Below are 26,626 nucleotides of genomic sequence, written 5' to 3'. Positions count from 1 at the left end.
AGACACAGACACAGTCAGGTCAGAACAGACCGGCAAGCAGACCCACTAGAAATGGCCCCTGCCCTGCCCTGCCCTGTCCTGCCACTACTCTGCCCCTGCTGCACCTGCACGCCGTCAGATTTTAGCCTTACACCTACACCCTCGCCCTCCCACTGGCCGACACGCTGTCCAGAAGCTTCGGCCCTTGCCCGTTCACATACGACACCACGCGCAGGTCTCCACCTTTCTGGACCGAGCATCCGATGTACGTGTGCAGGCCGCGGTCTTGCAAGGCGTCCGGGTGGCTGGGCGCTTGTTAGCGGGCGTTTTGGCAGCAGGGTTTGTTCGACATGGATAGGACATGGGTTATCGGGAGGGGAGGGGAGGGGCGGGGTAGAGACACGCGAGAGATGCAAGTGTAGACAGGGATGGGATGGGATGGGTTGAAACGGGATGGATGAATGACGCAGGTGGGAATCTTAAAAGATTAAAAATTCAAGACACGGAAGGGGGGAGAAAAAAAAAGACTCACCACATGCGTCGCATCACCGATGCAAAGTCTCCCCCTCCTCCTCCTCCCCGCATGGGAGAGGGATTCTCGGCTCCATCCTTGTCGCCGTCCCTGTCGACAGCACCGACCTGTGTGGCCATGAAGGAGCGAATGGCGGAGAGGACGTGGTCGTCGCAGCGGGCGTAGTGGCGAGCTGGCATGTAGATTTTCACCTTGAGGTCTGGACTCCCGGGGCGGAACTCGACGTTGTAGAGGAGGCCGTTGGTGCGGTGGGTGCTGGAACCCAGCGGGTGAGAGTCTGGCATGCCGGACTGCTCGAAGACGGCGTCCCAGAGTCTGCGCAGGTTCTGTAGCCCACGCACCATGTCCGAAGACAGGGGGATGCGGCCGCCGAGGGTCATCATCTGGCGCACGGAGGCGAAGTCGGTGGCGCGGTTGCGGAAGTAGATTTTGAGGCGGGAGAGGGCGGGCGGGTCCATGTCGATGGCGAGCATGTCCATCTCCAGCGGCGGGGTGAGAGGGTCGCGTGCGAAGTCGTGGAACGTGTGCAGGGCCGCTAGCGAGGCAGGGGTCGTCGTGGTAGTGCTGCAGCAGCCAGGGGCCCGCGCGATGGCGTCGCTCATGACCTGCAGGTTGGACTGGGAGGTGGCGCGGGCGACGAAGCCCGGGAAGAAGTAGGCCTTGCTGGTGATGGCGTCGGCGGAGAGGTCGAAGGCGTAGAACAGCTTGGAGGGATGGCCTTCCATGGAGCCCGTGGGGGCAGTCGGGGTGAGTTCGCGGTCGAAGTGCTCGAACCAGGCCATGTGGGCGTCTGGTAGGGCTGCCGTCATGGCCGTCCGGAAGGATGCGTCCGCCGTGCGATTGTCGGGATCGACGGGCGTGCCGGCGTCGATGCCCACCGGTTCGACGGAGAAGCGCACCGTGGGCGACTTGTGTCCGGTGTGCCAGTCCCAGCTGAGTTCGATGGGGTGGTGGTCGTCCGTCATGAAGCTGTGCCATTGCGGTGCGCCGGGGATGTAGGTAGGGCCCAGCGACGGCGCGATGGTGCGGCCGAAGAAGGTCAGGATGCGATGTTGGGCCGTCGTCGAGTATCCAGCCTCGTCTAGGAGGGCACTCAGGAGGAGCCCCGACGTGTGCCACCAGTACTCGCCATGGGAGTCCAGCGACGACTGCACCTCCGTCGTCACTCGCTGGAAGGTGGGCGACTGCCGCGAAGACGTCGTTAGAGAACGCAGCGGTGACGGAGATGGCCAGAAAGAGAACAGGGATAGTAATTTAGCAGCAGTGGGATGAAGCGCCGAATAACACGGACGCAGCAGAGTGTAAGCCATGCCGGTCGTGGATGGGGGCCAGATGGTGGACTGCGATGCTTCAGGATCCAAGCGATCAACGGAGATACGAAGACCAGGACATGCCCGGGATGGGACGGGAGGAAATGGGCTGACGTCTTCTACAGAAGCATCCAGATTGCCCGGACAGTCGGATTTTATAACAATGGCATTCAGGAACGCCCTTTCGCGTCATACTTCCACACGTGGGATTCTTAGCTTCCGAAGCAGACAAGCCACTGCGCCTTCATCTCCCCCCGGCCCCCAATCGCCAAGGCAACTTGCCGATAAAACACGTTGTTGGAGAACGGGGCCTTTGCGACGCAGCGAATCAGCCCATCGCCAGCTCAACGCTCGGGGGTTTGGGACGCAGACGCTCGGCCCCGGTAGCGTGGCACACGACGCGTGGAAAAAGGTCTTAAATATTCAGGCCGGACTAGGGCCTGATGGCTTTTTCTTCCCTGCAACTCCCCTTCTGCACCCATCATGTCGTTCGTCGTGCTGGCCGGCCTCTGCGCCGTGGCTCTGGTGGTGGTTCAGCTGCTGCGCACTCGCTACAATGCCCTGTATCCCATCCCCGGGCCCTTCTTGGCCAGTTTCTGCAACTTCTGGAAGGTCTCGTCCGTCTACCGGCACCAGATGCACGTCGACAACGTGGCGGCCCATGATCGCTACGGCCCCGTCGTTCGTATCGGACCGCACCATGTGTCCGTGTCGAGTCCGGAGGCCTTTTCCATGGTGCACGCCGCGCGCTCGGCATTTCCCAAGGTGAACAGACCTGTTCCCTGCTAGCATTACTCGCTGTCTAACCCGTCTAGACGGAATTCTACGAAGTGGGCGCCCCCAGCTATCGCGGCGGTCCGCTCGAGAACCTCTTCTCCATCCGCAACGTGCAGTACCACAGCTCGCTGCGCAAGAACATCGGCGGGCTGTACACCAAGTCCGCCGTCAAGGAGTTTGAGCCGCAGATCGCCAACTGCGTGGCCCTGTTCCTGCGCCGGATGCGCGAGGAGCAGGGCAAAGCGCTGAACATGTCGCTGTGGCTGCATCTGTACGCCTACGACAGTCTGGCGGACGTCAACGTGTCGGAGAAATTAGGGTTTCTGGAGCAGGGCAGCGACGTCAACGGGATGATCGCGGCCGCCGATCGCATCTTCGTGCTGGTCGGGCTGGTGGGTATCGCTGCCCACAATTATCCGATGGATCGACTGACGTGCTCTTCTCCAGCTGACCCAAGCTCCGATCCTGCATCTCGGATTGCGCCTGCTGCGATCGCTCATGCCGGCGGAGAATTCCGAGCCGCTGATCCAGTACTCCTTCGACAAGGTCGAACAGCGCCAGAAGTCTTTGGAGAAAAAGCCCGACATGCTGAACAAGTTTCTCTCGCTGCATGAAGCGCAGCCGGAGAAGGTGTCGGTGCGCGAGATCAAGGCTGCCATCTTTATCAACCTGTAAGACGTCACTTATCCATTAGATGACTTGTTGCTGATTGCTTAGAATGGCCGGCCACGACGTCCTGGCCATCACGCTGCGTGCCATCTGGTACTATCTGGCGCAGAACCCACGCGTCGCCAAGATCCTGCGTGCAGAAATTGCGGGCGCTCGCCAAGCGGAGGGCTTGTCAGAGGATGACGATGCCCAGCTTTCTTATGCGACCGCGTCGTCTCTGCCGTATTTGTGAGTTTCTCCTGGAAAAGGAGGGAACGTCGCTGACAGGATTCGCCACCAGGGACGCCGTGCTTATCGAGACCATGCGGGTTCATCCCAACACGGGCACCATCCTGGAACGAAAAGTCCCTGCCTCGGGCGTGACTATCGACGGATATCACCTTCCCCCCGATACCACAGTGGGAGTGAATGCCTGGGTGCTGCATCGTAATCCCACGATCTTTGGAGCAGATGCCGACACGTACCGACCGGAGCGGTGGCTCGAGGCCACTCCGGAGCAGAAAGTAGAAATGAAGAAGTACATCTTCACGGTGCGTCCCCCCTTTTATACCCTAGTTTTCTCCTTTTTGCTTTTCTGCATCCCCTCCTGTCGGGCAGGGACCCCGGGGGATTCCTTTTCTCCGCTGCATGAGGCTAACAGCGTCCAATGCAGTTCGGCGCTGGCCCCCACACGTGCATTGGGCAGCATATCGCGATGATCCAGATCGTCAAGGTCGTAGCCGAATTCTTTCACAGGTTTGACGTCGAGCTGACCCGACCGGACCAACCATGGAAGGTCATGGGCAGCTGGGTGACGAAACAGACGGAGATGGAGATGAGGGCGCGGGCGCTGGAGCAGACTGTAATTAGTTAATAAAACCCACGATTCCCACGGCCTAGAGAGAAGGCAGTTTAGTCTCGGGGCTGGACGTCCGGCCTGCATAAGTCTTGATTAGCGCCAACCAAACCGCTGCTGGCGAAACGAACGTGGCCCCGTCGCCGGCCTCTCTTCATCCCTACAATCCCTGCCCGCGAGTCTGACATGCAGAATCCGGTCTCACTCCCTCGTCTTGGGGGCAATTTGCTGCCGATCCCGCCCGAGCAATTCAGCCCCCTCCGTGCCGTTTCGTCGCTTCTCTCGCGGTTGCAGGACTTTGGGTTGTATCCGCCGCCATTGGCCTGGTCTAGTGTGCAGCCATGGGCCGATTCCTCAGAACTAGTCCTGGGGGTCATCCGGGGCAGTCAGCCTGACTGATAAACCGGAATTCCTACTTCTGCAATGCGCCTCCCACTCCGACGGTCATTTCGGTCGCCATCTTTCCTGTCCTCGCTCTGTCTCCCTGCTCCGGTCTCGTCCCCTCGATCGTCCCTCGATCGTCCCTTCGTCCATCATGTCGGATGCGTCCGCAGAGCCTCAGTTCCCTCCGGGGTACATGGAGGCCAACAATGGCAATCAAGTCATCGCCGCCACCACCTTTACGCTGGTCCTGACCACAATCCTGCTGGGAATGCGGCTGTACGCCCGCAGCCTTACGGACGCCGCCCGCGGCTGGGACGAGTTCCTACTGGTTCCTTCATACCTGTGCTGCATGGGGTTGATGATCGTTCTATACGGTAGGTTCTTTGACTCTCGTCCACTCTACTCAGTGTCACGACCCTAACCTATACAGTGGACGTCATACACGCTGGCCTCGGCCGTCACGCCGCCTCCGTTATGGCGGAGGATCCCCACAAGATCGTCGTCTTCCTGCAGCTCCTCTACACCCTCGACTGGCTCTACGTGGTCTCCAGCGCCCTGTCCCGCGTCTCCGTCCTGTCCCTCTACCTGCGCATCTTCACCAACAAGCTCTACCGCGGCGTGTGTTGGTTCATGATCGGCTTCGTCCTGTCCGCCATGCTCGCCACCATCCTGGCCGCCCAGCTCGAGTGCTTCCCGCTGGCCTACGCCTGGGACAAGACCATCCCCAACGGCCACTGCTTCAACCAGGTCCTCTGGTACCAGCTGACCAACCTCCCCAACATCTTCATCGACCTGGTCATTCTCGTCCTGCCCATCCCGACCGTCTGGAACCTGAAGGCCTCCAGCTCCCAGAAGTTCCGCATCGCCGGCGTCTTCCTGCTGGGCAGTCTGTACGTTATCCTGCTTTTCTCTTTTCTCGACCGACACCCTGCTAACAACCCTCCTAACTCCAGTGGTCTATTCGGTCCCTGCGTGCGAACCGCCGTATTCTTCCGCGACGGCGACGTCATCCGAAACGATCCTACCTGTAAGCCCCCCCCAATCCTCTCCTATCCACCAGACTCACCATCTAACACCCAACAGGGTCCTCCGACTGCTTCTCCTGGACCGCCGTCGAGTGCGGAATGTACTTCAGCGCAGCCTGCCTGATCGGGATGCGGCCTTTGTTCGCGAAGCTGCCGCGGTGGCTGCGCGGGCACGTCTGGCGGACCTCGAACCGCACGACGGGCCAGGACCCGCGCACGGGGACGGGCATCAGTTTCAAAAAAAGCCAGCACCGGCCGTATGCGAATCTCTCGGGCCGGGACACGCAGCAGGGGACGCAGCTGAAGTCGATGAATGGCATGACGAGTACGATTGTGTCGATGCGCGGGAGCGGGTACGATGACGACTCCGTACGGAATTTGGTTACCGATGAGGGCGATATTCGTGTGCAGACGCGGATCGAGGTGAAGAGTGATCAGGGGGGGTATTAATGGGTTTTTGGCTTTGGGAGGGAGGGCAGGGTGAGTGTTAAGACTACTTGCTACTATTGGTGGGATTGTATAACTGATTGGGTTGGGTTGCTTATACCCAGGGAGTATTTTCTTTTATATACCTGGTGTTTTTGCTTTTTCTTTTCTTTTGTCTATTATTGATAAGTGCATGGGTCGTGTACAAATGGTTTATACGGATATATGGGATAAATCAATCTTGAATTAGAATCAATCTTAAACTGTTACAATCTTCACTTCGTTCTGTAGCATTCTGTACGAGTGATGGAGCAAATCCAGTCTACTAAGCTGGGAGAGGCAAACCTCCTGGTCCCATCTTACAGCCTCACCTGGATGAAACCTTCAACACTAATCATCCCTGGTAGCCTCCGAAACCACCCTATCCCAATCAAAGCCGGGCAAGGCCAGGACCGAAAAAGTTTCCATATGAGCCTGAAGATGCATGCACAGATCCGACAGCGCAAACTCCTTCCTACAAAGGAGACAAGTCTCCCTCTTCTCGCCATCATACTCCCCCTGACGCCGGAACGTCTCCGCTAGCTCCCACAGGTCCCCTCCCGGAGACGGATGGTGCTCGCGCAGATGGTCGACGAACTCCTGCTTTTCCGGAGTCCTGCAAACGCACCGGTCACAGACATACTCGAAGCGATGCACCTGCTGCTCATGGCCGATCCAGTCATCGACCCTGCTGTACAGCTTCTGTCCGATCCGACAGTCCGCGAACGTGCACAGATACGGCGCCAGAGCATCGTACGCGTCATCCACGGGGTCGTAAAACGCATGGTCGTCTTTCCTCTTGGCCTGCGCGCGCGCAAGCCGCTCACAGAACCACATAATGTCGTCTACGGAGTCGTCGCCCGGAATTAGACCCGCAGGGGCAGGGACATCGGCACCAGCATCGGCATAGACCTTCCGGCGCCAGCTCCGCACGATCCCCACGATCTGCTCCATCTCCACGCCCAAATCCGCAAACGCACCCTCGTCGACCTCCCCGTCCTGAATCATCGTCGCCACGTTGTCCAGAAGATCAATCCCCATCTTGATATCGTCCATGGCGGTTCGAATCCTCGACCGGCGCTTCCCCTGCTCCTGTTCAGCATCCGCATCCGCATCCGATGACCCACTAACCATACTAAAGCACTCATCATCCTCGCCAGCCTCAGCCCCAGCCTCAGCCTCACACCTCCGCGCAGAAACCCCCAACTCCGTCAGCGCCATACGCACGCCCGAGAGACATCCCTTGACGACGCGCAGGAGCAGGTCATCGTGGCGGATGTGACCCTCGAGGGACCCTCTTGTGCGCGCGGGATAATTCGCCTTCTGCGAGGTGCCCCAGGCGGAAAGACGCGCGGATAGGCACTGCACTTCTGGGCGCGTGATGTGGCCGAGACGGATCATGGAGCAGTCTTCGTCGCTGATGGCGTGGGTGAGGGTATCGAAGGCGTCGATGCATTTTTGGTAGAGGTCGGTGATAGGGGCGGTTGGGATCGAGGAGATTGTCATGGTGAGGGTCTCAGTTCTGTGTTTGTTAGTGGGGTAGGGTTTTGAGTGTTGAGAGTTGGGGTTGACTGTTGAAGATGAAGATATGTATCGTGTCTTCTGACGGATTGGATAGTTGGATATTGGCTATCGATTAGGGACATGGTCGCCTTTTTATAGATATAGCCATGACCTGCAATCAGGGCGCAAGGTCTATCTAGGATTCTTTATAGAGTTGCAAAGTCGTGGGGATTTCCAGCATTAATAGATACTATACCGAAGAGTCTAGTATAAAATCCGTTTATATCAAACTCGACAAGGGCCGTGGCGGATGTCCGCGTTTGCTCTGGGTGGCTTCCTTTAACCTACCTTTCTATATACCTTTTAGCTACTTCATTGAGATATGCTAGGACTCATGCCACGCATGTGATTCAGATGGCTGGCTGCTATTCGAAAAGGGGGCGTAGTTCAGCGTGGTCAGAAAAAAGGTCGGTGCGGTCAGGATTCTCGGCATCGGGCTGCTTACGCGGAGATTGATTAATTAGCAAAATTGAACGTATATAGGATCATTTCTAACGACGTTGAGTTTATGTAAGTAATAGGTAGGTAATAGATAAGTAATAGGTTTTATGAAAAGCTCGTTGTCTTGACCACGCCGAGCTATGGGAAGCATTTCAATCATTTAGAAACAGAGCGATTGCACCAGAATTCCGAACGGGTATTGATGATTATGATGATGATGGTGGTTGCATTAAACCCGATTTTCAGCTCCTTTATAAGGCTCTTCCCGGGTCGTCAACGGCCGTTGGGCCGCTGCAGGTTCTATGTAGACATGAAGGTATTCTGCATATGCCTCTCGGTTAGTGCTTTCCTAACAGATATTTATTTCTATTTTCTAGTCATAAATTACTCATGTGATTCTCTATGTGTTCTTAACAGTTCGGGCCTCTATTACTTTATTAATTCTTTTTTTAAAGCAAAAAGCTATCTTATTTTCGAAATTTTCTAACTTCTAAGATTTTCTAGAATCTGCACCTCTCGTTTGGCAGTCATGCGGGTTCATGTCATCCGCCTCGGAAGCCCCAGTAGCGTCCTATCATCATGAGGAAATGGCAGTTCCATCGAGGTGAGATACAACATGATTGGCTAGACCCTCGCGCGGAAATTCCTTCCTGCAGAAGATACAAGTACCCTTGTAGTCAGTCTCACAACTGGGCAAGACCAGACGAGTAATCTCCTCCATGTGGCCTGCCAGATGCTTGTACAAATCCGGGAGTGGAGATTCCTTCAAGCAGATGAGACAAGTGTCCTTCTTATCGGATGTATTCATATCTTCCGACCGGTAGCAGAACCGTAGATTCGCTTCTATCTCTTTTGCGGAATCTACCCGATTGCCTGTGCAATGAGTGAGGAGATGTGCTTTCACCATTTCTCTGCTGCGGGTGGTTACTCCTGGGCACTTATGGCAAACATAAACCATGCGATGCTTCACCTCTTCGTGACCCTTCCAGGAACCCTGCTCGCTGTAGTAGAGGCCCGCTGTCGGACAGTCCTTGAAAGTGCAGACGTAAGGATGAACACTTTGTAGCCTTTTGCTTGCGGATAGGGGTTCTCGCAGCATCCACTCTTGAACCCTCTCCCAATCTGTCATAGAAGAATGATCAATTTCGATGATGTCTGATTGAGGGAGGAACAGAGGATCAGTTTGCTTCGGGAACTCCATCTTTCTCTTCATGTTGGCCAGTGCAAGTCGCTTGCAAAACCACATGATATCATCCACCGAATCGCTCCCCGGAGCCTTGTCGCATTTCAGGTCCTTCTCGGCCAGGGCTTCATGGCGCCATTGACGCACCATTTCCACGACCTGGTCAAGGTAAGGCGTCAGATATGCTTCGTACATTTCCATCTCATCCCGCTCATCTCTGGGCAGCTTATGCGCCTTGAAAAGGAGCTCAAGCTGTCGCTGGATCGAAAATATGGCTACTGTCACCTTCACTCCCCTTCGAAGAGCCGTGAACAATGGGCCGATCTCTCGAAGCCCTGGCATTCGAAATTTACCTTCCTCGCCGCCCGCGGCCTTTTCCACGTCGATCAAGAACTGCACCGACTCATTGAGGACGTTTAGATGATCTACTGCTTTACGAAAAAGTGTCTTGAGACCATTGAGGAGATCTTCAGTCATCTCCCTGGATGCTCTTCTATGCCGGAGTTTATAGTTGAGAGATCCTTCAGTTTCTGCAGGATAATCGACTTTGAGCTTTTCCCCCCAGGTCAGAAAGGTGGAGTATAATTCCAGCAGGAGTGCTACATCGATGCTCTTGGCAAGAGTCCTCAGGCAGCCTTCCTCTCTCAGACCGTTGGCGAATTTCTCAAACAGCTGTCTGCATTCGCAGTACAGTTCGGGAATAAAGGGGTGGGCGTTTGCCGAGAGGCCCGAGAGGTCTGCCATGATGAATTCAGATGGAAAGAGTATTCCAAAACCTCGGATTCTTCTGGACAAAAGGATGGAATGATGTGCGTATCTGCGATGTCAAGAGTTCTTGGGAAGTTAAGACGTGCAGTTGTGGGGTATCGCAGTATATAGGCGAGTGTCAACGATCGCAATCAATGACTTGACTTCGAGCCATGACGGCCTTTTATAGTCATTCCTCATGTGACCTGCATATCGGGAAACGAGCCCTATCCCTGGAATCTTCCACAGAACAGCAAAGTTAGCGGGGGATTCCAGGATCAACTATTCAGGCTCCTCTATTATCAGACTTGACAAGGGCACCTTTTTACATTCACATTTCTTCACCTCTTTATCTACATTCTTTCATTTTTTGCCTACTTAGTTGGCTCTTTACTTTTTCCTTGGTACGCTATTGCTTGATTGATTTATTTGTTTACCAGAATAAAAGGCTAGTGTCCATTCTTTATTGTCCAAAACATCGATATAGTATTGCTACCTGTATTTCCCGGTCCACTCTGTATCTAAATGAAAGCTCCTAGTTTAGTGAATACTAGAACGAGAAGCCAATGGAAATCTCCCTAGACACTGGTTGCACTGGTCTCAATGAACAATTTTCTTCTCACACTCAAAGAAAAGCATGTCAGTTCAGTTAGCTATTCTGAGGCCACATTGCTTGTAACAGTCAGAATCTGCGAATCAATAAGATTTGCCAGTTCAAAGTTCGAGCTTGCCCTAGCCAACTGCACCGGCGTATAACCTTCACGGTCAACAGGATTCAGACACACCTTATCGAAGGTCAGCATACACCTCGCCGTTTCTAAACACCCCCACATAGCAGCATGTGCCAAGGGCGTACGACCTTTCCAATCCGGTGCATTCGCATTGATCTCGTCAAGAGAGAGCAGAAAATGCACCACATCAGTTCTTCCAAACTGTGCCGCCAACCTGAGCGGCGCCCCCCTCCAGCACCTTCCATTGATGTCGGCATGCTTCACAGCCACTAACAACCGCACAACCTCCAAATACCCATTTCTCGCTGCGTAATACAGCGGGGTCCAATCAGCCATATCATAGGGGTTTGTGTTTACACCGCTAGTCGAAAGGAGCACCTTGACCACTTCCACATGGCCGTACTTAGCCGCATTAGCGAGCGGCGTCTGATCGTATCTGCCACGTTCGTTTACTCTCACACCTCTCGCTTTGAGCAGTTTCCGCACAACCCCAGCATGTCCATGCCGGGCTGCTACCACCAGCGGCGTATCTCTTGCTCGATCCCACGCGCTCGGGTAGATGTGGTTTATGGCCAAGAGAAGATCCACAATCTCTTCGTGGCCATTCGCCGCCGCTGCGAAGAGCGGCGTCCTGCCGTCTCGATCGGCTGTGTCCGGACGCACCCCTTCCGTCGCGAGAAGGAGCTCAACAACCCTGGTATTCCCCCACATGGCTGCGAGGAACAACGGTGTCCTCTTGCACTCGTCTTTCCAGCTTACGTCCACCTTTCCGGTCTGGAGCAGAAGCTCGAGCACGTGATGGTTGCCCCATGCGGCGGCTAGCGAGAAGGGTTGATGCGTGAAGGCCATGATCCGTCTATTTTTGTTGACGGGCCAGAGCAGGTCGAGCATTATTTGGACGATCTCGGTATCACCCCATGCGGCGGCCCATTTCAGCGCTGAGCTTTTTGAATAACGGAAGTTGAAACGGTAGAGGTAGTGCTTTAGGAGGACGTAGAGGTGGCGGTTAGCTCGCATGAATGCACTGATGTCCTTCTCGGAGGTTAGCTCTTCGGCGATACAAAGGAGTAATTCGTTGGGGAACTCACTGAGACGCATTTTGGCTGTTTCCCTCTCCGTCTCAGGACTATAGGTCTTTCGAGACAGGGTATGTTATAAACAAAAGCTTACCATAAGAAGCTTTCCACAATGACGGACCAGCCGGACTGTATCACCAACCCCTTCGATCCATGAATATATAGGAGTGTTGGTATAAACGAGGATGGCTGAAAAGGAGGAGCTGACAAAAGGAACAAAAGGGCACCAAGCGCCTTTATATATTCTTTAACACTGACACCGGATACCTACTTAGCGCAAACTTCCTATTAGAGGTCTCCATATAGGTTGGAACCTTGGTTACTATACTCTGCCGAAGAGCATCTGTTGCATCTCTCGACCCTTTTCGCACTAAACAAGGGCTCTTCTTTGTTCTACACGTTGAGAGAATTTCCATCAACTTTCTTTCTTCTTCATCCTGAGTGTAGCTATAGATTAAATTTGAAAATTGGCTTAATCATTTATATCTAGACAGGTAAACTTGTATTAAATAAACTCATTACCTTTGTTCTCTTTGTAGAGCTCACATAGTATTTGGTCACATGTCTAGGAATTAAAGTCATAACACTACTGGTTTCTAAATAGTCAGAGGTTCACTTTTACTGTCTTTATTGTGTAAGTAGCGAGTTGTACTTCCTAAGTATATTTTCATTAGTATTGAATCTGGATACTAGTTATTAAAAATACATAGTATAGACTAAACCTACCACGGCGGAACAATTCAAGAAGTATCAATTACATTGTACTTTTCTCCACTCCGCTGAGTATGCTCATTTCATTCCTGGGGTGGCAGCCAGTATGGACCGCCTACCTTGATATCTATATCATCGCGATTTCTGTAGCAAGCAGGAATACATGATTCAATAAGGTCTGCTATCTCCGGGAGACCACGTCTCCTAGCAATTCGCGCCGGCGTCTGGCCTGATTGGGGTTGATTTAGCCAAACCCTGTTGACTGTCAGCAGAGATCTCACAACATGCGTATGTTCGTAATTAACTGCCGCACCCAAGGGGCTGAGACCGTTAACATCCAGCTTGTTCACGTCAAATCTTCCCATTGAGAGCATGAACTGTATGATGTCAAGATGTCCGAACTCCACTGCCCGCATGAACTGCGTCGGGAATCCCGGATCCCCCGTGTTCCACTCATCGCCCTCCATTGTCACCAGGTCCCGTACAATTTGCCAACAGCCTCTACCCACCGCGTGAGTCAATGCTCTCCGTCCGCTGTTATCGCGAAGCCCGGTATCAACGCCGCTGGTAGCAAGTAGCTCTTCTACCACCTCCCACTGAAACTCCCTGACTGCTGCTATGAGCGGCGTCCGCCCGCGTCTGCCCCTTTCATTCACGTCCACAAAGTCCTCTTTTAGAAGTCTCCGCACAATAGCTACCCTTCCTTCGGCCGCTGCCGCGATGAGCGGTGTGTCTTGCAGTGGGTCCGATTTCATTGCAACGATACGGCCTGTAGCTAGGAGCATCTCGACGGACTTCGCGTACCCTTCCTGGGCCGCAAGGAACAGAGGCGTCCGTGAGTCTTCATTTGGGACGTTTGGATCCACCTTTTCAGAGGCGAGCAGAGCCTCGACGACCTTGTCGTTTTGATGGTCGACTGCAGCGAACAGAGGCGTTTGCCATTCTCTAAGCGCCCAGGCTCTCTTTGGGATATTCGGATCTATCTGTCCCGTGGCGAGCAGAAGCTCGACGGTTCTCGCATTGTTCGAAAACATGCATGCCAAATAAAGAGGCGACTCATCCATTGGCCCATTCACGTCGAAGCCCTCGGTCTTAAGGAACATCTCAACGATCTCATCATGGCCACATGCGGCAGCTTCACCTAGCGCGCCCTGGATCTGGGGGATCCACCGGCTGTACTTTTTAGTAGAGAAAATGAGGTCGAGGAGTGTTTCGATAGGCTTCATATTTTCGCGATCGATGGACCAATTCAGTGCACTGCAACGGCATTCTTCGATATTGTATATGTACAGGAGCCTGTAGAGCAGCGCGTAGAAGTGGTGGTTTGTCCGCATCAACGCACTGATCTGTTTTGCGGACGTTAGCCTTTCTGCAATACTAAGAAGCAACTCGTTAGGAAGCTCATCAAACAGCATTGTGATCTTTCTTCTCTTCCCCTTTATCTCTGGCTGAGCAAAAGACTTGGGGCTGTCAGTGTTTCGGGACTTACCGTTTGTATGTTTATGGACGGAGACCCGCCGCAAGAGTCAGACAAATTGCACGAAGAGCAGGATCAGTTGAAAGAGGAATTGGGAGAAAGGATGAAATCATAAGAAAAAGGAGTGGAGAACACCTTATATAGTCAGTCACTTTACCAATGGAGACCTATTAAACATAAACACAGGCAACTAATAAGAGATGACATTCTTTACCCTTTCATTGACCTTTGTTAATTCGAATAATTCCATTGCGAATGCGGCTCAATCCTTAGAGATATAGTCATGTACAATTAGCCTTTGTATCAAGAATAAACTTCTAGCTTTGTTCTCTTCGATCAAGCTCCCACAAAGTAATATCAGATTTCTCCAGCTCCTCACCTAAGTTACCGCTACCTTCCAAGATAGATCCCGACTATATAAACACCCACCATCTCAACAACAGTCGACGAACCACCCCTCTTCCATTTTTCCCCACCTCATTATATAGAGGTCATCAAAAACGTACCTCTATATAATCCTTATATACCAAGAAAGGTCATTCCTGACCTTCTCGATCACCACGTCCAGGCCAGTAAACGCACCCGGACACGTATTCCGCGCCACTCTACTACCCGGCGAGACCAGAATCTCATTTTTTGTGCCCTACTCGACGCCGGTGCCAAACCCACCGCCCAAAGCAAACATGTCGTCGACTACCACACAGAAAAAGATTGTTTTCCGGAATTCTAATCGTCCTTCGAGTTACGATATCAGGAACCTCAACCCTTTCTCAGCCATTCGAGACACGACAATCAAAACAGATCGCTTGCGGGACCAGAACACAGCGACTCCCGTGGCTCCGACGCCATCCCCGGCGCCTCGTCCGCGTGAATCCATCCTCCCTTCCACTCCTGCTCCAGCTTCTGCTCCAACCCCTGTTCCTACTTCTGCTCCAACCCCTGTTCCTACTTCTGCTCCAACCCCGGATCCTGCGCCGGCTCCTGTCCCGGATTCTGTCCCGGCCGCTGTCCCAGACCCGGCTCCCAGCCCAGTTCCTAGCGAAAAGCCAACAGAGCAGCCCACCAACCATCAAGATGAGCAGACCTCGCCCCGTCGGCGGAAGTATATAACCCGTCCAAACACACCCATTGCCGAGAATGACACGCCTCCCCTCGAAACCCCCAGTGTCAGACAGACACGCCCTCAGCAAAAAGACGCCCCAGCCCCCATGACCCCCATCCCCGAGGAGGCCACGACGCGATTCGACGAACTCACGCTCGGACTCCAAGCCCTCATGGACAAAGTGAAAGTGATCGAGCAGGAACTGCCCGATCCGACTGCCCTTGCTGAAAAAGAGCAGGAGATCGAGACTCTGCACGCGTACATCATGTCGCTGGAGGCTCGGCACAAGCGCGGCAAAGAGCTCCTATCGAGCAGGGAGATTCAGATCCTGCAGCTGCAGAGCCAGCTGAGTACGGAGCGGAGCAGCGCCGCGTATTTGAAGACCGAGTTGGCGAGCTATGAGGAAGAGCGCGCGGGGCTGGAAGAGCAGGTGCAGAAGGGTAAGCAGGCGGTTGGGCGGCTGGAGGAGGAGAAGAGGCAGGTGAATGAGCTACTGCACGAGAGTGAGAGTAGTAATTCGCTTCTGTACGAGGAGCTGGGTGCGTCTGAGGCGGAGAATGAGAATCTGGTGAGAATGCTGGACGAGGCGAATGCGGCGATACATCGTTTGAGGGCCGAGAAGGTCGAGGATGGATTGTTCATTCAGAGGTCGCAGCAGTGGCTGGCGGAGTCTGAGGCGCGGAATAATCTGCTGGAGAAGGATGCTGGGGTAGCTCAGTCTGATGTAGTGAATGCGAAGAAGATGGCAGAAATGGACGAGAAATTCCAGAAGGAGCGCGACCAGTGGTCTGACATCTTCGATACGCAGAGAATCCAGATCGCGAAGCTCCAAGATAAAATCATGCAGCTACAGGAGGACATCGAGCGGCTTCATGGAGAACGGGCTAAGCATGTTGAGATCGAGAATGTCAACCAGATGCTTAGGGCTCAGGTTACTTTTTTGAAGTTTCAGCGAGTGACATTGAATCGAAAGACTACGAAGACTGAATGTCAGCTCATCGAAACTCAGGATCGCCTGGCTAAATTGCAAAACGCAAACGAAAGCGGAGAAACTTCTGCGGAAGAAGCAAAGGCCCAAAGCCAAGGCTCGATCTCATCATGGTTGTTGGGAGGGAAACGATCTTGAGGGTTTCAAGTGATTTCGTTGAAGTTGCCTTCAGTTCTTTATTCCCGACATTCCATTTTTTGATTTTTCCTTTTGTTTTTCTTTATTTGTTTCCTATGTTTCTTGCTTTTTGTTTGATTGTTCAATTTTCCAATTTTTTCCTTTTTTTATCTTTAAATTTCTTTCGTACTTGTCTTTTTGCTTTCCCTTGTATATCCCTTCCCCTCGCGTACAATGTTGTGCTATCATATCCCCTTGCAACATTAACTATAATTCTCTCAGTGTTCTTGTTCCCAGTAAATCTTATAACCTCATCACATAGATCAAGAAACACACCGCCGTCTGAATACCTCCACTAGATCAGTGTCGAGTATTCAAAATTTGCTTATGTCTTTATTTATTTGGCTTCCCCCCCCTTCTTTTCAGTTCCTTTCGAAAAAAGAAAAGAAAAAAGAAAAGAAAAAAGAAAAGAAAAAAGAAAAGAAAAAAGAAAAGAAAAAAGAAAAGAAAAAAGAAAAGAAAAAAGAAAAGAAAAAAGAAATATAGAAAAGAACAGAAAGGGAAGAGACGCCAAGTGTATCTATCCACTTTCGAGCATGTCCACTTCCTCTAAATGCTATGAACTACGTAGACGGCGTTGAGGCCAAGAATAAAGATGATGGAAGGAGCCACACATAGCCAGTCAAAACATGTTGAACGAGTGGCGTATAATCACGAGTGAGTTTCCTTGTTCATCCAGCCTTCCAACCGCCAATCATCCCTGTCAATGCCCGTACACGCTTCCACCGAATCCCATTGGCTTCGCTCATCCAATCCAGTTCACCGAGTATGTTAGTATGACAATGATATAGCCGCCGGGTGTGCGTGCTGAGCCTCGTGTTGTCGGAGATGAGGAGGGCCGACTTGGATCGGTGAGGGGTGATTCCCCGCACCCTTGGATCTATTTAACATGCCTTCTTTGCCCTGGAGCTTTCCTCCTAGACGACATGGTTCCCATCTTGGCTCTCCTTTCAATATGAATAAAGGGCACAGGGTGGCCCAATCAGCCTCTCGTCCCATAATAGGCCACAAAACTAGACGCACAACAGGCTGTCAGACAAACAAGCAGACGTCATCAGTCCTCAATCCCCTCTTAACACCTCCCTCGTCGAGTCCGAATACATCATCGGATGAAACCGACCCTGGCCAACCTACATCTTCTACTTCGTTTTCCAGTCACCCAAGAAGTCGTATTCCCTTGCGGATCAACTCCGAGAACGGCAATATACGTCCACCAAACACTTCCAGATGTCCCCGTCAAGTATATAAGGGCAAGCAAGCCCCAAGAGACCGCATCACCTCATCCTCAAGCGATCAAGCCCCCGGCACAGCTCAGACATCCCGGCAGAATGAAACATCGACTTTGAATGCGAACGACAGTCGATCGGAGAACATACCCGCTTCCGTCGAAGAACAGGAACAGTCCGATTGTGAGACGCAGGGGGCGATTGACGAAGTTGAACGGGTGTTGCGGAAGAAGGCTCGACAAATAAAAGCATTGAAGAAGGATCAGACGATACTTCAAGGAAATGTCGACAAGACGAAGAAAGAGAATAAAGAGCTTCGAGCAAAACAGCGACGTACCCTCAAACTACTTAGTAAAACGAGGCAAAGGAACGTTTACCTCGCCTTCCAGCTGCAGGTAGTCAAGAAAAGGAGACAAACCGCTCTCCAGCAATTGCGCCAGGAGAGACGAGCAACCGGTCGACTTAGGAAAACGCACCACCAGACCAAAGAGTTGCTGATCAACACAGAAAAAACGAATGCCTCCCTCAGCAAGGAACTTGAAAATGCCGAGGAAACGAATAAGAGACATTTGAGCCGCCTCGAAGAATTTCAAAGGAACGAATCGCAACTCAAAACCGAGGCGGAAGTCGATAGGAAGCAAAGACGGGAAGCGGAACAATGCCTTGTAGCGAAATTGGAAGAGTGTCGAGTGTTTCGGCGTAAATATGACGCTCTTTGTCAAAGTCTCAACAATATCCAATCCGATAGAAGCCGAGCAGAGGCACAAGTGAAGGAACTGACTGAAAAAACGGATAAACAGGAGGCCAAAATAGCTCAACTGGACGAGGAAATCCAGTCAGGCTTCGATGCCCGCCAGGCTGATTCCGAGAGTACGTTGAATGAAAATATCCCGGCTTCAGGAGTACGCTAACAACCTTGAAACAGAAATATCATGTCTTGGAGCTGAGAAAATAACCTTGAGCAAGAAGAACCAGACCCTTGAAGCAGAAAAAACATGTCTTGAATCCAAATCACAAAACCTGGACGAAAAGAACAAGACCCTCGAAACCGAAAAATTGCGCCTCGAATCTAAATCCCAAGACCTGAACCAGATTAACGAGGCTCTTGAAACAGAAATCTCAAGTATTGAATCCGAACGCAAAACCTTGAACGAGCAGACCGAGACCCTTGCCAGACAAAACCTCGCTCACAAGATGAACTTTTTACACCTTGTTGCGCTGCTGCAAATCAGCTGTCAAAAGCTTGTCGACCAAATGGCAGAATCAAACCAACTGAGAATCGAAATCGAGGAGGCTGCAGAAAGAGAGAAAAAGCTCAGCGCCTCTCTTGAGAAAGCCAAGAGGATTAAGAAACCCACCCGACGAGGTCCAAGAACAAACGGCAAGCAACCCAGCTGGCTGCGCAAGAAGGGAGAACTTAAACTTAAGTAGTGAGTAATCCCTCCTTTGCATTTCTTTCTCATGATCCAATATCATAACATTTCGATTCCTGAGCGTACGCTAACCCAGTATACAGCGGCATGTTTCAGCAGAGCGTTGCAGTAGGAGAGATTCATTTTGAGCGTCGTCGATAAAGGATCAGAATGAAAGGAAATTTGGGGTAAGAAAATTTGGGGTGATAGATACGTTCTCTATTCCTTGTGTTGGTACTGAATGTTTGTTCTTTAATGGAAGCTATACTATAGAATAACAGACTGTATGATATCGCGTTGGTGTAATCAACTTAACTACTTGAATTATTATGACATACAAACTGGGTTATTCCGCGAGCAGCAATACAATGTATACCGAATAAAAGGGCTATTCCGCGAGATCACAAAGCAGAACAGCCACCACCCAGCTCAGCATCGAGTTTACCGGAGTCTTCCCGCTCAGTATCAACAACCCCCCATCTTCAGCACCCAATATAACAGCACTCTCACTGTATATAACTTCGTTCGACCTTCTTTCATTGTCTTTCTCTCCCACCATCACCACACTCCATCTCACCCAATCCTCCACTCTCATCGATCAATCCAATACATACACACACACAAAGAGAGAGTGAGTGAGTGAACCAAAGAGAGAAAGCCACCCAAAATGACCAACTACAATACCATCACCACGAGCGTCCTCCCCCGGGACGGCTCCACACCAACCATCTCCCGCTCGACCATCGCTAACAGCTCTCTGACGAGCCTAACAACCACCGATACCATCTCGCGCAGCGACATCCGCGGCACCATCTTCGGAAACCTATCGGACACTCCCCCGCACCCTCGCACGCGAGTCACTCGCTCCACCATCACAGACAGCCAAGTGGCCAGCAGCGTTGTCCGCCGCTCCACCGTGCAAAGGAGCCAGCTCTCCGTCGCGACCGTCAAGCGCTCCACAGTCATCAGCGGGGACATTGTGCAGTCTTCGCTCAGCCGAAGCACCGTCAACGGCGGGGAGATCGACTCGTCGACCCTGTCGCGCAGCACGGCGCAGGGGGCGCAGATCAAACGGAGCCAAATGGCCCGCAGCACTGCTGTCTCGGGAGTCATGGAAGACAGCCGCTTGATGAGGGGGGCGGTGCGAAACTGCGAGGTCAAGGAGTGTGTGCTTGTCGGGAGCAGTTTTGAAGGAATGGTGGTGAAGTATGGGGTTTTCAGGTACGGGCGGTTGGTGGGGAAGATTCGAGGGAAGAATGTGCTTGTTATGCGGAAGGCGACGGGGGAAGATGTCAGCCATGCATACGGGGGGAGACGACAGCTTGAGGAGAGGAGTCTGGAGGGGTGGATGGGGATGGCGCCGGATTCCGATAGTGAGGTGGATACTGACAACGAGTATGTGTCTCAGGATGAGGGCGGTGGCAATGTCAATGTCCATTTTGATGGCCGCCGTGGAAGAACGGTGATTCAGCAGGATGGATTCACTATGGTTCTGCGAGAGGGCACTTACACTGGTTTGAATTTCCCTCAGGTGAACTTCCCTGTGCCGCATATCCCTAACGTCCACGAATGGGATTTCCCCGAGTCGAATGTCCGTGAGGAGCCTGTTCCTCCGGAGGTTACTGCTCGGCTGAACAACCCGGAGAATATCCCCCAGGAGGATAGGCCCCTGCAGGATGTCTATGACGATCCGCCGCCTCCGTATTCCGAGAATCCCTAGATTTCCAGGCTCTGTTGAATGGTTTCTGACCCGACTCTTCTGAGCTTTGATCGAATTACCATTGTCAATTTCTGTGATTCTGAGAATGTGTTAGAACTTCACTAGAAAGTGGAGATCTCCAGAGACTGATTCTTTAAAGAGTTTTTGAATTATTGATTTTTACGGCATTTATTTGTTCTATTTCCTTCTTTATGTAGTTTAAAGTTATTGGACTAAGCTTCCTGTCTATCATGTGATTAAATAAAACTTTCCCCGGTGTCTATTAAGACTACGTATTTTGTTAAATTGTAGTGTGTTATGTTTTCTCCAGAAGGACCTAGATCAATCCAAACGACTCTATGCTACCGTCAGGGTGTGCCGAAATCTTTTACATATAATAAAGGATGTTTAGTATGTTTATCCCCACAAAAGAATGATTATCCTGCTGTAAATTAAACCAAAATCCAGTATCGTGCAATTCCATGTAGTAATGCAGAAGCAATCTTAACAATCAACATGCAATGCATCCTATGCGTCCCCAGCTCAACCAAATTATAGATAGATGTATACTCTCCACCCCTTCAATCCAGCCCCTTCAATTAAACCTGCTACCCAAAACAGCTCACTCACTCTCCGTGTCGTTGCCACCCGCAACCACAAACTGCTTCTCCGTCTTCAACTTGCTCAGCGCACTCTCAGGCAACTTCAGCGTATCGGCAACGATCTGCTTCGGCGTAGACCCAATCCACTGACCCAGCGAGATATCTACAACAGTCAGCATCACACCCTAAACATCAACAAGAGAGAACAGGGAGAGAAACAAACCAGTAAACTTATCCGCCTGCAACACCTCCAAGACCACCAACTCCTCATCCCCCGTATTCTCAATATAATGACTATTCGACTGCGGGAAGTACGCCACATCGCCGGCCTCGTAGTCAAACGTCGTCGCGACGGACGGCGCATCGAACAGCGTCGCGCGACCCTTGCCCCGGATGAAAAACGTCCACTCGTCGCTGCTCGGGTGCCAGTGGATCTCGCGCAGTCCGCCCGGCTGCACCGTCACGAGCGCCGCCGCGAAGTTCTCGGCAATCGGGAACGTCTGCGGGTCGACGATCTTGACGGACCCGCCGGATACTTCGTGCGCCGGCTGTTCGGAGAAATGGTACGAGTAGCTTTGCTCGCGCGGCAGGATGCCTGCGGCGGTGGTGACGTTTTGTTCTTCGATGTTGTCGGGGGCGCGCGTGCCGGGGAAGATGTACAGCTCGTCTTCGGGGATGTCGTTGAAGGAGGAGATTGGGAGGTCGAAGTTTTTGGAGAGGACGGATTTCTTGTACCTGTTAGGTTTGATTTGGGATGTAGGGAAAATGGGGGGAGGGGACGTACAGGGTTCCGCATGAAGACTTCAGAGGCCAGGAAGGTGTTATCTTCCGAGAACGAACCGTCGTCGAAGACGAGCAGGAACTCGACACCTGCGTCGAGGGCCTGAATAGAGTGAGGAACACCACTACAGACAGTTAGAACCTTCCAATTCATTCACTGTAGATGCAGGGATACACACGGCGGGAAAAACCAAACATCACCCTCGGTGACATCGTCGACGAAAGTCTGTCCGTCCTCATTGACAGCCTACCAACATTAGCACAACTCCTACCTCGAAAAAAGTCAACAAACCTGAATCCGACACGACCCGTTCAGCACCAGCGACCACTCGCTGGCAACGTGCCAATGCAGCTCACGATACGCGCCCGCCGCCAGCCGCATATCCACGCCGGCCATCTTCGTGGCGTCGGGCATCACCTGCGTATTCTCCTGACGGGCCCATCCGGCGCCGTCCTTGCCCAGACTACAAAGAAGTCAGTTCATTGTTCTTTGCCCATTGTCCATTGTCCAAGTGGAACTGGGAAGTAAACGTACCGGTTCCGGCTCAGGCCTGCAATAGGGTTAGTGACGTCATCGACTGGAGTATAACGCAACAAGAAACAAACTCACCCATGGGCCACTGCGCGTTGATCGTCTGCCCCTTGTCGGTTCCGGGCGGCGCGAATTTATCGCTGTGCGAGCGGTCATAATCGACTTGTCCTGCGGGGAGTCAGTGACACTTGCATTCTATGCCGCGTGCGGGTGCAGGAATGTATGGAATGGAATGCATGCAAGCAAGGGGCCGTACGCTGCGTGGAGTCCGTCCCGCCCATGTCGCCGCGGATGGGCTGCGGGTTCTCGACATCCTCGAAGTCAAGGTAGCTACCGATCAGAGGGTCTTCCTTCTGGCCGGGGACGAGCTTGTACTTGACGCCTTCGGTGGTGTGCTCGGTCAGTTTGTTGTCGGACGAGTAGCCGAGGAGATCGGGGGAGCCGCGCAGAGGGGGGTCTGCGTCTGCTCGGGCGAGGTTTTGGTTCTGGGTTGGGGCGGCGTGCAGGGTAGGAAGGAAGGGGAGGAGGGAGAGGAAGATGGGCTTCATTTTGAATTGAAGTGTGAAGCTATCTGTCTGTCTGTGTATGTGTAGGCCAATGCTGAATGAAGCCACGAAGAATGCAAGGAGCTCAGTCGACAGTGAAGAGGATTCAGATTGAAACTCAACCAGAAGACGCCGCTCGGTCTATTTATACGCATTCCCAGCCTCTGGACGGAGTACTGCACGCAGCAATCTCCGGATCCAGCTCTTTCGTCCTCTCCTCTGACCCCTCATCAGAGCTACTGAAAATTGGAGAAATCCCGCAGTCGCCACCTGCCGACTGTCCCTGCGACTAGCATGCGGGGAGAGCCATTTACTTCGTTGTTGATGCAATTAGGGCTGACAGGGCAGCGAGAGACCGACGGTGCCGCTGGATCCGCAACGGCAAGGATGCGCGGATGAGCTTGGGTTGGATACCCGGACCGGACGGAGTTAAAGGATGCCAAGAACTGGCAGGGCAGGTATTATTAAACATTAATCTCCCAGAAGAGCTGGTGGATTGTGGCAGCCGTCTAAATTAGGTCTTATATCAGACGCAAGCCGGTGCCGGGCAGCCGAAGGAGCCATGGGGCGCAAACGGACGGATCGGCCACCGAGAATCCATAGGGCTATGGACTGGAATGATGCTGCCTGCGGTGGTCCGCAGGAATGAGGGCGACGCAATATTGAGACGAATACATGTCGGTTATGCACAATTTGGCCGCTAAATGCCCCAAGCTACTCCAAGCCTTCCTAAGCTTTAGCCAAGCCAAGATCGGCCACCCACGCAGCGACAGTCGGATTCCACTTCTTCTCGATGTTTCTGCGGGAAAACAATAGACAACATTCCACTCTGACTCTCTATTCTTGCCCGTCAATATTCACAGAATCCTAAATTCTATATCCCCGCACGCGGAGCGCTGAATCCCGTCTCCTGAAGGATTCAAGACGCTCCTACTAAGCCCTATCCGCGTCACCGTCGGGAAGGACGTTGCCCCCACCTGCTAACTGCTAGCCCGAGGCCAGGGCGTATAACATCGCTGCATGCTACCCTCCCTATATCCGAGACCGATCAATCGAAGCCTCGCCCGATGCAGATGGTCTGCAACCCCGCACGAGGACCGTGGAGGGAGGCGTAGATTGCGAGCCAGTCAGAGCACCGGCGAATCCGGCTGACGGCGACTGGTCGGCTGCCAGGATCTACAGACTACGCGGTACGACCTAGTGCTAGTATCTCTGCACTCCAGCCGTGTCGCTGGATAGTCCGAGAATTCAGCGAAATCCCCTCACGAATCGCCGGTTTCCCGACAGCTTGGCAGGGCGTGGTGACACCGGTGGCGATCTTGTATGACTGTTGCGGCGCTTTAATATAACCCGCAGGATGACCTGGGCTGGATCATCTGAGACCGATAATTTTACCCGCCAATGATGGAGGGACAGGAATATCGCTCATGGAAAAGAGCGGTCACTATTCAGGATGCAGGAAAATTACTGCAATTTCGCGAGATGGCAGGATGCAACGGAAGCCATTCCTGCAGGAGACGTCAGGGGCGGCTGACGTTCTAAATATGGAGGAAACGAGCAAGAATAAGCTGGAGATGCGATTGGCTGGGACTGTTATTCTTGCATTGTTCTTATCAGTTTCCATTGTCGACGATATTATCATTTATCAGTCCAACATCGTCAGCCCTAACTCAATCCGCCTTTCCCTTCGCCTTCGCCTTCCACCTCCTGAACCATGAACAAATCCCCCTTTTCTCCTTCTTCTCTCCCTTATTCTCAACCTGTCCCTTCTCATCCAAACCCGCAAAGAACTCCTCTCGCTCCTGCACCACCACCCCCGCCCACTCCCTCATTTCCGCCAGTCCAATCTCCTCCACCACATGATAGAACTCGTCCAGCCGCCGTCCCGTCGCCCGTTCATACTCCAACACCTGCAGCAGCATCTCCAGCTTATCGACGTCGTGCACGAAGCGCGCCTCCAGCGTCGTATTGGCCTCATACTCATGAAACAAACCCATCAGATCACCTCCCTCCCCTTCCCCTTCATCCTCATCCTCCTCCTCATCATCATCATCATATTCACTCGACCCCTGTCCAGAATCAAACCCCTCCCCTTCAAACCCCAACCAATCCCTCTCTCTCCCTCTGCCCCTGTCCCTCCCCCTAGTATCCCCCCCTCTTCCCACCGTTATCCTCGGTACATGAGCACTCCCCTGCTTCAAAAACCCCAACAACCCCCCCTGAATATACTCCATCGTGGCCCCCTCCCTTCTCGCCTTCTCCCGCTTGGACACACCCGTATCCCGCGGCGTGAAGTCCCCCACCAGACACTCCGCCATGTCGTGCACCAGCGCCATGGCGATGCACCGGGCCACGTCCAGTCGCGGCGCCAGACTCGGCGGCGGGATCATCGCCATCACGGCCATGCGGTACATGTGGTCGGAGATGGACTCGCCGTGGGGGATGCCGACTTGGAGCCAGCCGGAGCGGGGGGTTGTTTTGAGGCGTTCGAGGAGGTGGAAGAAGGGGATGGGGTTGGGGGGACTGCGGTTGGAGCTGGCGCTGGTGGTGGTGCAGGGTGGGTAGGGGTAGGGGAGGGTTCTGAGGACTATTTCATTGTAGATTTGTTAGTTTGGGAGGTGAGGTTGGGGTTGGGAGGGATGCGAGAGGAAGGGAGTACCTGTCTGCGGCGTCCATTGCTCTCCGGGCCGTTCGCGAGGACGGCCTCGTTCTTCCATCTTCGCTGCTGTTGATATATACCAAAAAGGAACAGGGATTGGAGATGCGATGAATCAGGTAAGACGATTCAGAGAAAAGCGCAAACAAGACAAGAACAAACGATCTCCCCGGCGAGCAGCACCCTCGAAACCAGCATTCAGCATTCGTGTAAAGCCCAGCGAGACACAGGCCTTTATAGGGACTGTGAAAAGGAACCTAACTCCGAGTCGCTCTCGCCAAGCGAGCATCGAGAATAAATGATTCCTTATTGGGAAGATTTCCAGAACGTCGATCGATAGACAGTGGAGTTTGGGCCGTCAGGACTGCAAGGAACTGACGCGCCGAAGCATCAGCTGGACATGTCAGATGCATGTGTCTATTGTCTATTTGTTTACGTGTCGGTCGGTCAGCTAGCCAGGCGGAGTCAGGTCTATCACTGTTAATCCTTGTACCTGGGTATATGCGGATGGGATGGGAATTCTAGATCTGTCTAAGTTGTTTGAATGGAGGGTAAGGAGACGTGCTGGATTTGATTCTGCATAAAGTTGCTTAACGCAGTAAATAGGGTTGGACATGCACATACAAAAACAGACACACATACAATCATGATCCCAAAGCAGCCCAAAAAATAAATATATAGCCTCATCCCAGCTCAGCCACAATACACAATATCCACCGCTCAATCAGACTACCGGAAATCCTCGGGACGGAGTATACCCTAATCTGAACTTCAGTGTGATTCGCAATGTGACAGACACCAGCAGACGAATTAAGTTTATCGAGTCGCACTGCATCTCGTCGATCTAGTTACTGTACCTACCTACGGCCATGTCAGGTCGGTCAGCTAGGCCAAGTCAGTCAGAAAGTACGGAGAGAATGACCCGAAATGCACAGCCAAGATGGACTGGGATGGGGTTGTCCCTTGCATGATGCGGAGACTAGTTGGGGTTATTTGCTAACG

The 26,626-nt window shown here is 52.7% G+C and overlaps 9 protein-coding genes across 9 annotated transcripts; 3 read left to right on the top strand and 6 right to left on the bottom strand.

Moving 5' to 3' along the window:
* Positions 1 to 133: 133 nt before the first annotated feature.
* On the bottom strand, positions 134 to 1,821 carry P170DRAFT_354545 (aromatic prenyltransferase; the record flags this gene model as incomplete). Its single annotated transcript, XM_024844037.1, has 3 exons — positions 134 to 284; positions 512 to 576; positions 610 to 1,821. 3 exons carry the CDS (start codon positions 1,819 to 1,821, stop codon positions 134 to 136), a joined length of 1,428 nt encoding a protein of 475 aa, XP_024706244.1.
* Positions 1,822 to 2,304: 483 nt separating this feature from the next.
* Positions 2,305 to 5,961, top strand: P170DRAFT_425236 (cytochrome P450; the record flags this gene model as incomplete). Its single annotated transcript, XM_024847618.1, has 10 exons — positions 2,305 to 2,586; positions 2,637 to 2,990; positions 3,046 to 3,269; positions 3,316 to 3,495; positions 3,548 to 3,797; positions 3,920 to 4,108; positions 4,467 to 4,860; positions 4,917 to 5,376; positions 5,440 to 5,513; positions 5,570 to 5,961. The coding sequence occupies 10 exons, from the start codon at positions 2,305 to 2,307 to the stop codon at positions 5,959 to 5,961; spliced, it is 2,799 nt and encodes a 932-aa protein (XP_024706243.1).
* Positions 5,962 to 6,327: 366 nt separating this feature from the next.
* Positions 6,328 to 7,482, bottom strand: P170DRAFT_474488 (uncharacterized protein; the record flags this gene model as incomplete). Its single annotated transcript, XM_024853151.1, has 1 exon — positions 6,328 to 7,482. One exon carries the CDS (start codon positions 7,480 to 7,482, stop codon positions 6,328 to 6,330), a length of 1,155 nt encoding a protein of 384 aa, XP_024706242.1.
* A 1,075-nt stretch (positions 7,483 to 8,557) lies between these two features.
* P170DRAFT_474487 (uncharacterized protein) lies at positions 8,558 to 9,907 on the bottom strand (the record flags this gene model as incomplete). Its single annotated transcript, XM_024853150.1, has 1 exon — positions 8,558 to 9,907. One exon carries the CDS (start codon positions 9,905 to 9,907, stop codon positions 8,558 to 8,560), a length of 1,350 nt encoding a protein of 449 aa, XP_024706241.1.
* Positions 9,908 to 12,511: 2,604 nt separating this feature from the next.
* P170DRAFT_425232 (ankyrin) lies at positions 12,512 to 13,843 on the bottom strand (the record flags this gene model as incomplete). Its single annotated transcript, XM_024847617.1, has 1 exon — positions 12,512 to 13,843. One exon carries the CDS (start codon positions 13,841 to 13,843, stop codon positions 12,512 to 12,514), a length of 1,332 nt encoding a protein of 443 aa, XP_024706240.1.
* A 745-nt stretch (positions 13,844 to 14,588) lies between these two features.
* P170DRAFT_474484 (uncharacterized protein) lies at positions 14,589 to 16,133 on the top strand (the record flags this gene model as incomplete). The annotated part of the gene is made up of 1 exon (XM_024853149.1): positions 14,589 to 16,133. One exon carries the CDS (start codon positions 14,589 to 14,591, stop codon positions 16,131 to 16,133), a length of 1,545 nt encoding a protein of 514 aa, XP_024706239.1.
* A 3,344-nt stretch (positions 16,134 to 19,477) lies between these two features.
* P170DRAFT_508997 (uncharacterized protein) lies at positions 19,478 to 20,530 on the top strand (the record flags this gene model as incomplete). Its single annotated transcript, XM_024854636.1, has 1 exon — positions 19,478 to 20,530. The coding sequence occupies one exon, from the start codon at positions 19,478 to 19,480 to the stop codon at positions 20,528 to 20,530; it is 1,053 nt and encodes a 350-aa protein (XP_024706238.1).
* A 507-nt stretch (positions 20,531 to 21,037) lies between these two features.
* Positions 21,038 to 23,059, bottom strand: P170DRAFT_381983 (putative oxalate decarboxylase). Its single transcript, XM_024845591.1, has 8 exons — positions 22,680 to 23,059; positions 22,502 to 22,591; positions 22,427 to 22,442; positions 22,184 to 22,355; positions 22,071 to 22,138; positions 21,896 to 22,016; positions 21,335 to 21,839; positions 21,038 to 21,274 (listed from the first exon to the last, which is right to left on the bottom strand). Exons 1-8 carry the CDS (start codon positions 22,969 to 22,971, stop codon positions 21,132 to 21,134), a joined length of 1,407 nt encoding a protein of 468 aa, XP_024706237.1. The 5' UTR covers positions 22,972 to 23,059; the 3' UTR covers positions 21,038 to 21,131.
* A 1,300-nt stretch (positions 23,060 to 24,359) lies between these two features.
* Positions 24,360 to 26,181, bottom strand: P170DRAFT_455264 (HD domain-containing protein; the record flags this gene model as incomplete). The annotated part of the gene is made up of 4 exons (XM_024851514.1): positions 25,628 to 26,181; positions 25,149 to 25,555; positions 24,749 to 24,977; positions 24,360 to 24,412 (listed from the first exon to the last, which is right to left on the bottom strand). The coding sequence occupies exons 1-4, from the start codon at positions 25,683 to 25,685 to the stop codon at positions 24,360 to 24,362; spliced, it is 747 nt and encodes a 248-aa protein (XP_024706236.1). The 5' UTR covers positions 25,686 to 26,181.
* Positions 26,182 to 26,626: the final 445 nt, after the last annotated feature.

This window comes from Aspergillus steynii, assembly GCF_002849105.1.
Source record: "Aspergillus steynii IBT 23096 chromosome Unknown P170scaffold_3, whole genome shotgun sequence".
Taxonomy (NCBI): domain Eukaryota; kingdom Fungi; phylum Ascomycota; class Eurotiomycetes; order Eurotiales; family Aspergillaceae; genus Aspergillus; species Aspergillus steynii.
This window is presented reverse-complemented; position numbering and strand designations above follow the sequence as displayed.

Excerpts from the sequence above, each read along its gene's own strand:
- P170DRAFT_381983 (XM_024845591.1), bottom strand. The coding sequence starts at position 22,971 with ATGAAGCCCATCTTCCTCTCCCTCCTCCCCTTCCTTCCTACCCTGCAC. Across the intron at positions 22,017-22,070 it reads GATGTTTGGTTTTTCCCGCC|TGGTGTTCCTCACTCTATTC; the intron begins GTGTGTATCCCT and ends AACTGTCTGTAG. Across the intron at positions 21,275-21,334 it reads GCAGGCGGATAAGTTTACTG|ATATCTCGCTGGGTCAGTGG; the intron begins GTTTGTTTCTCT and ends TGACTGTTGTAG.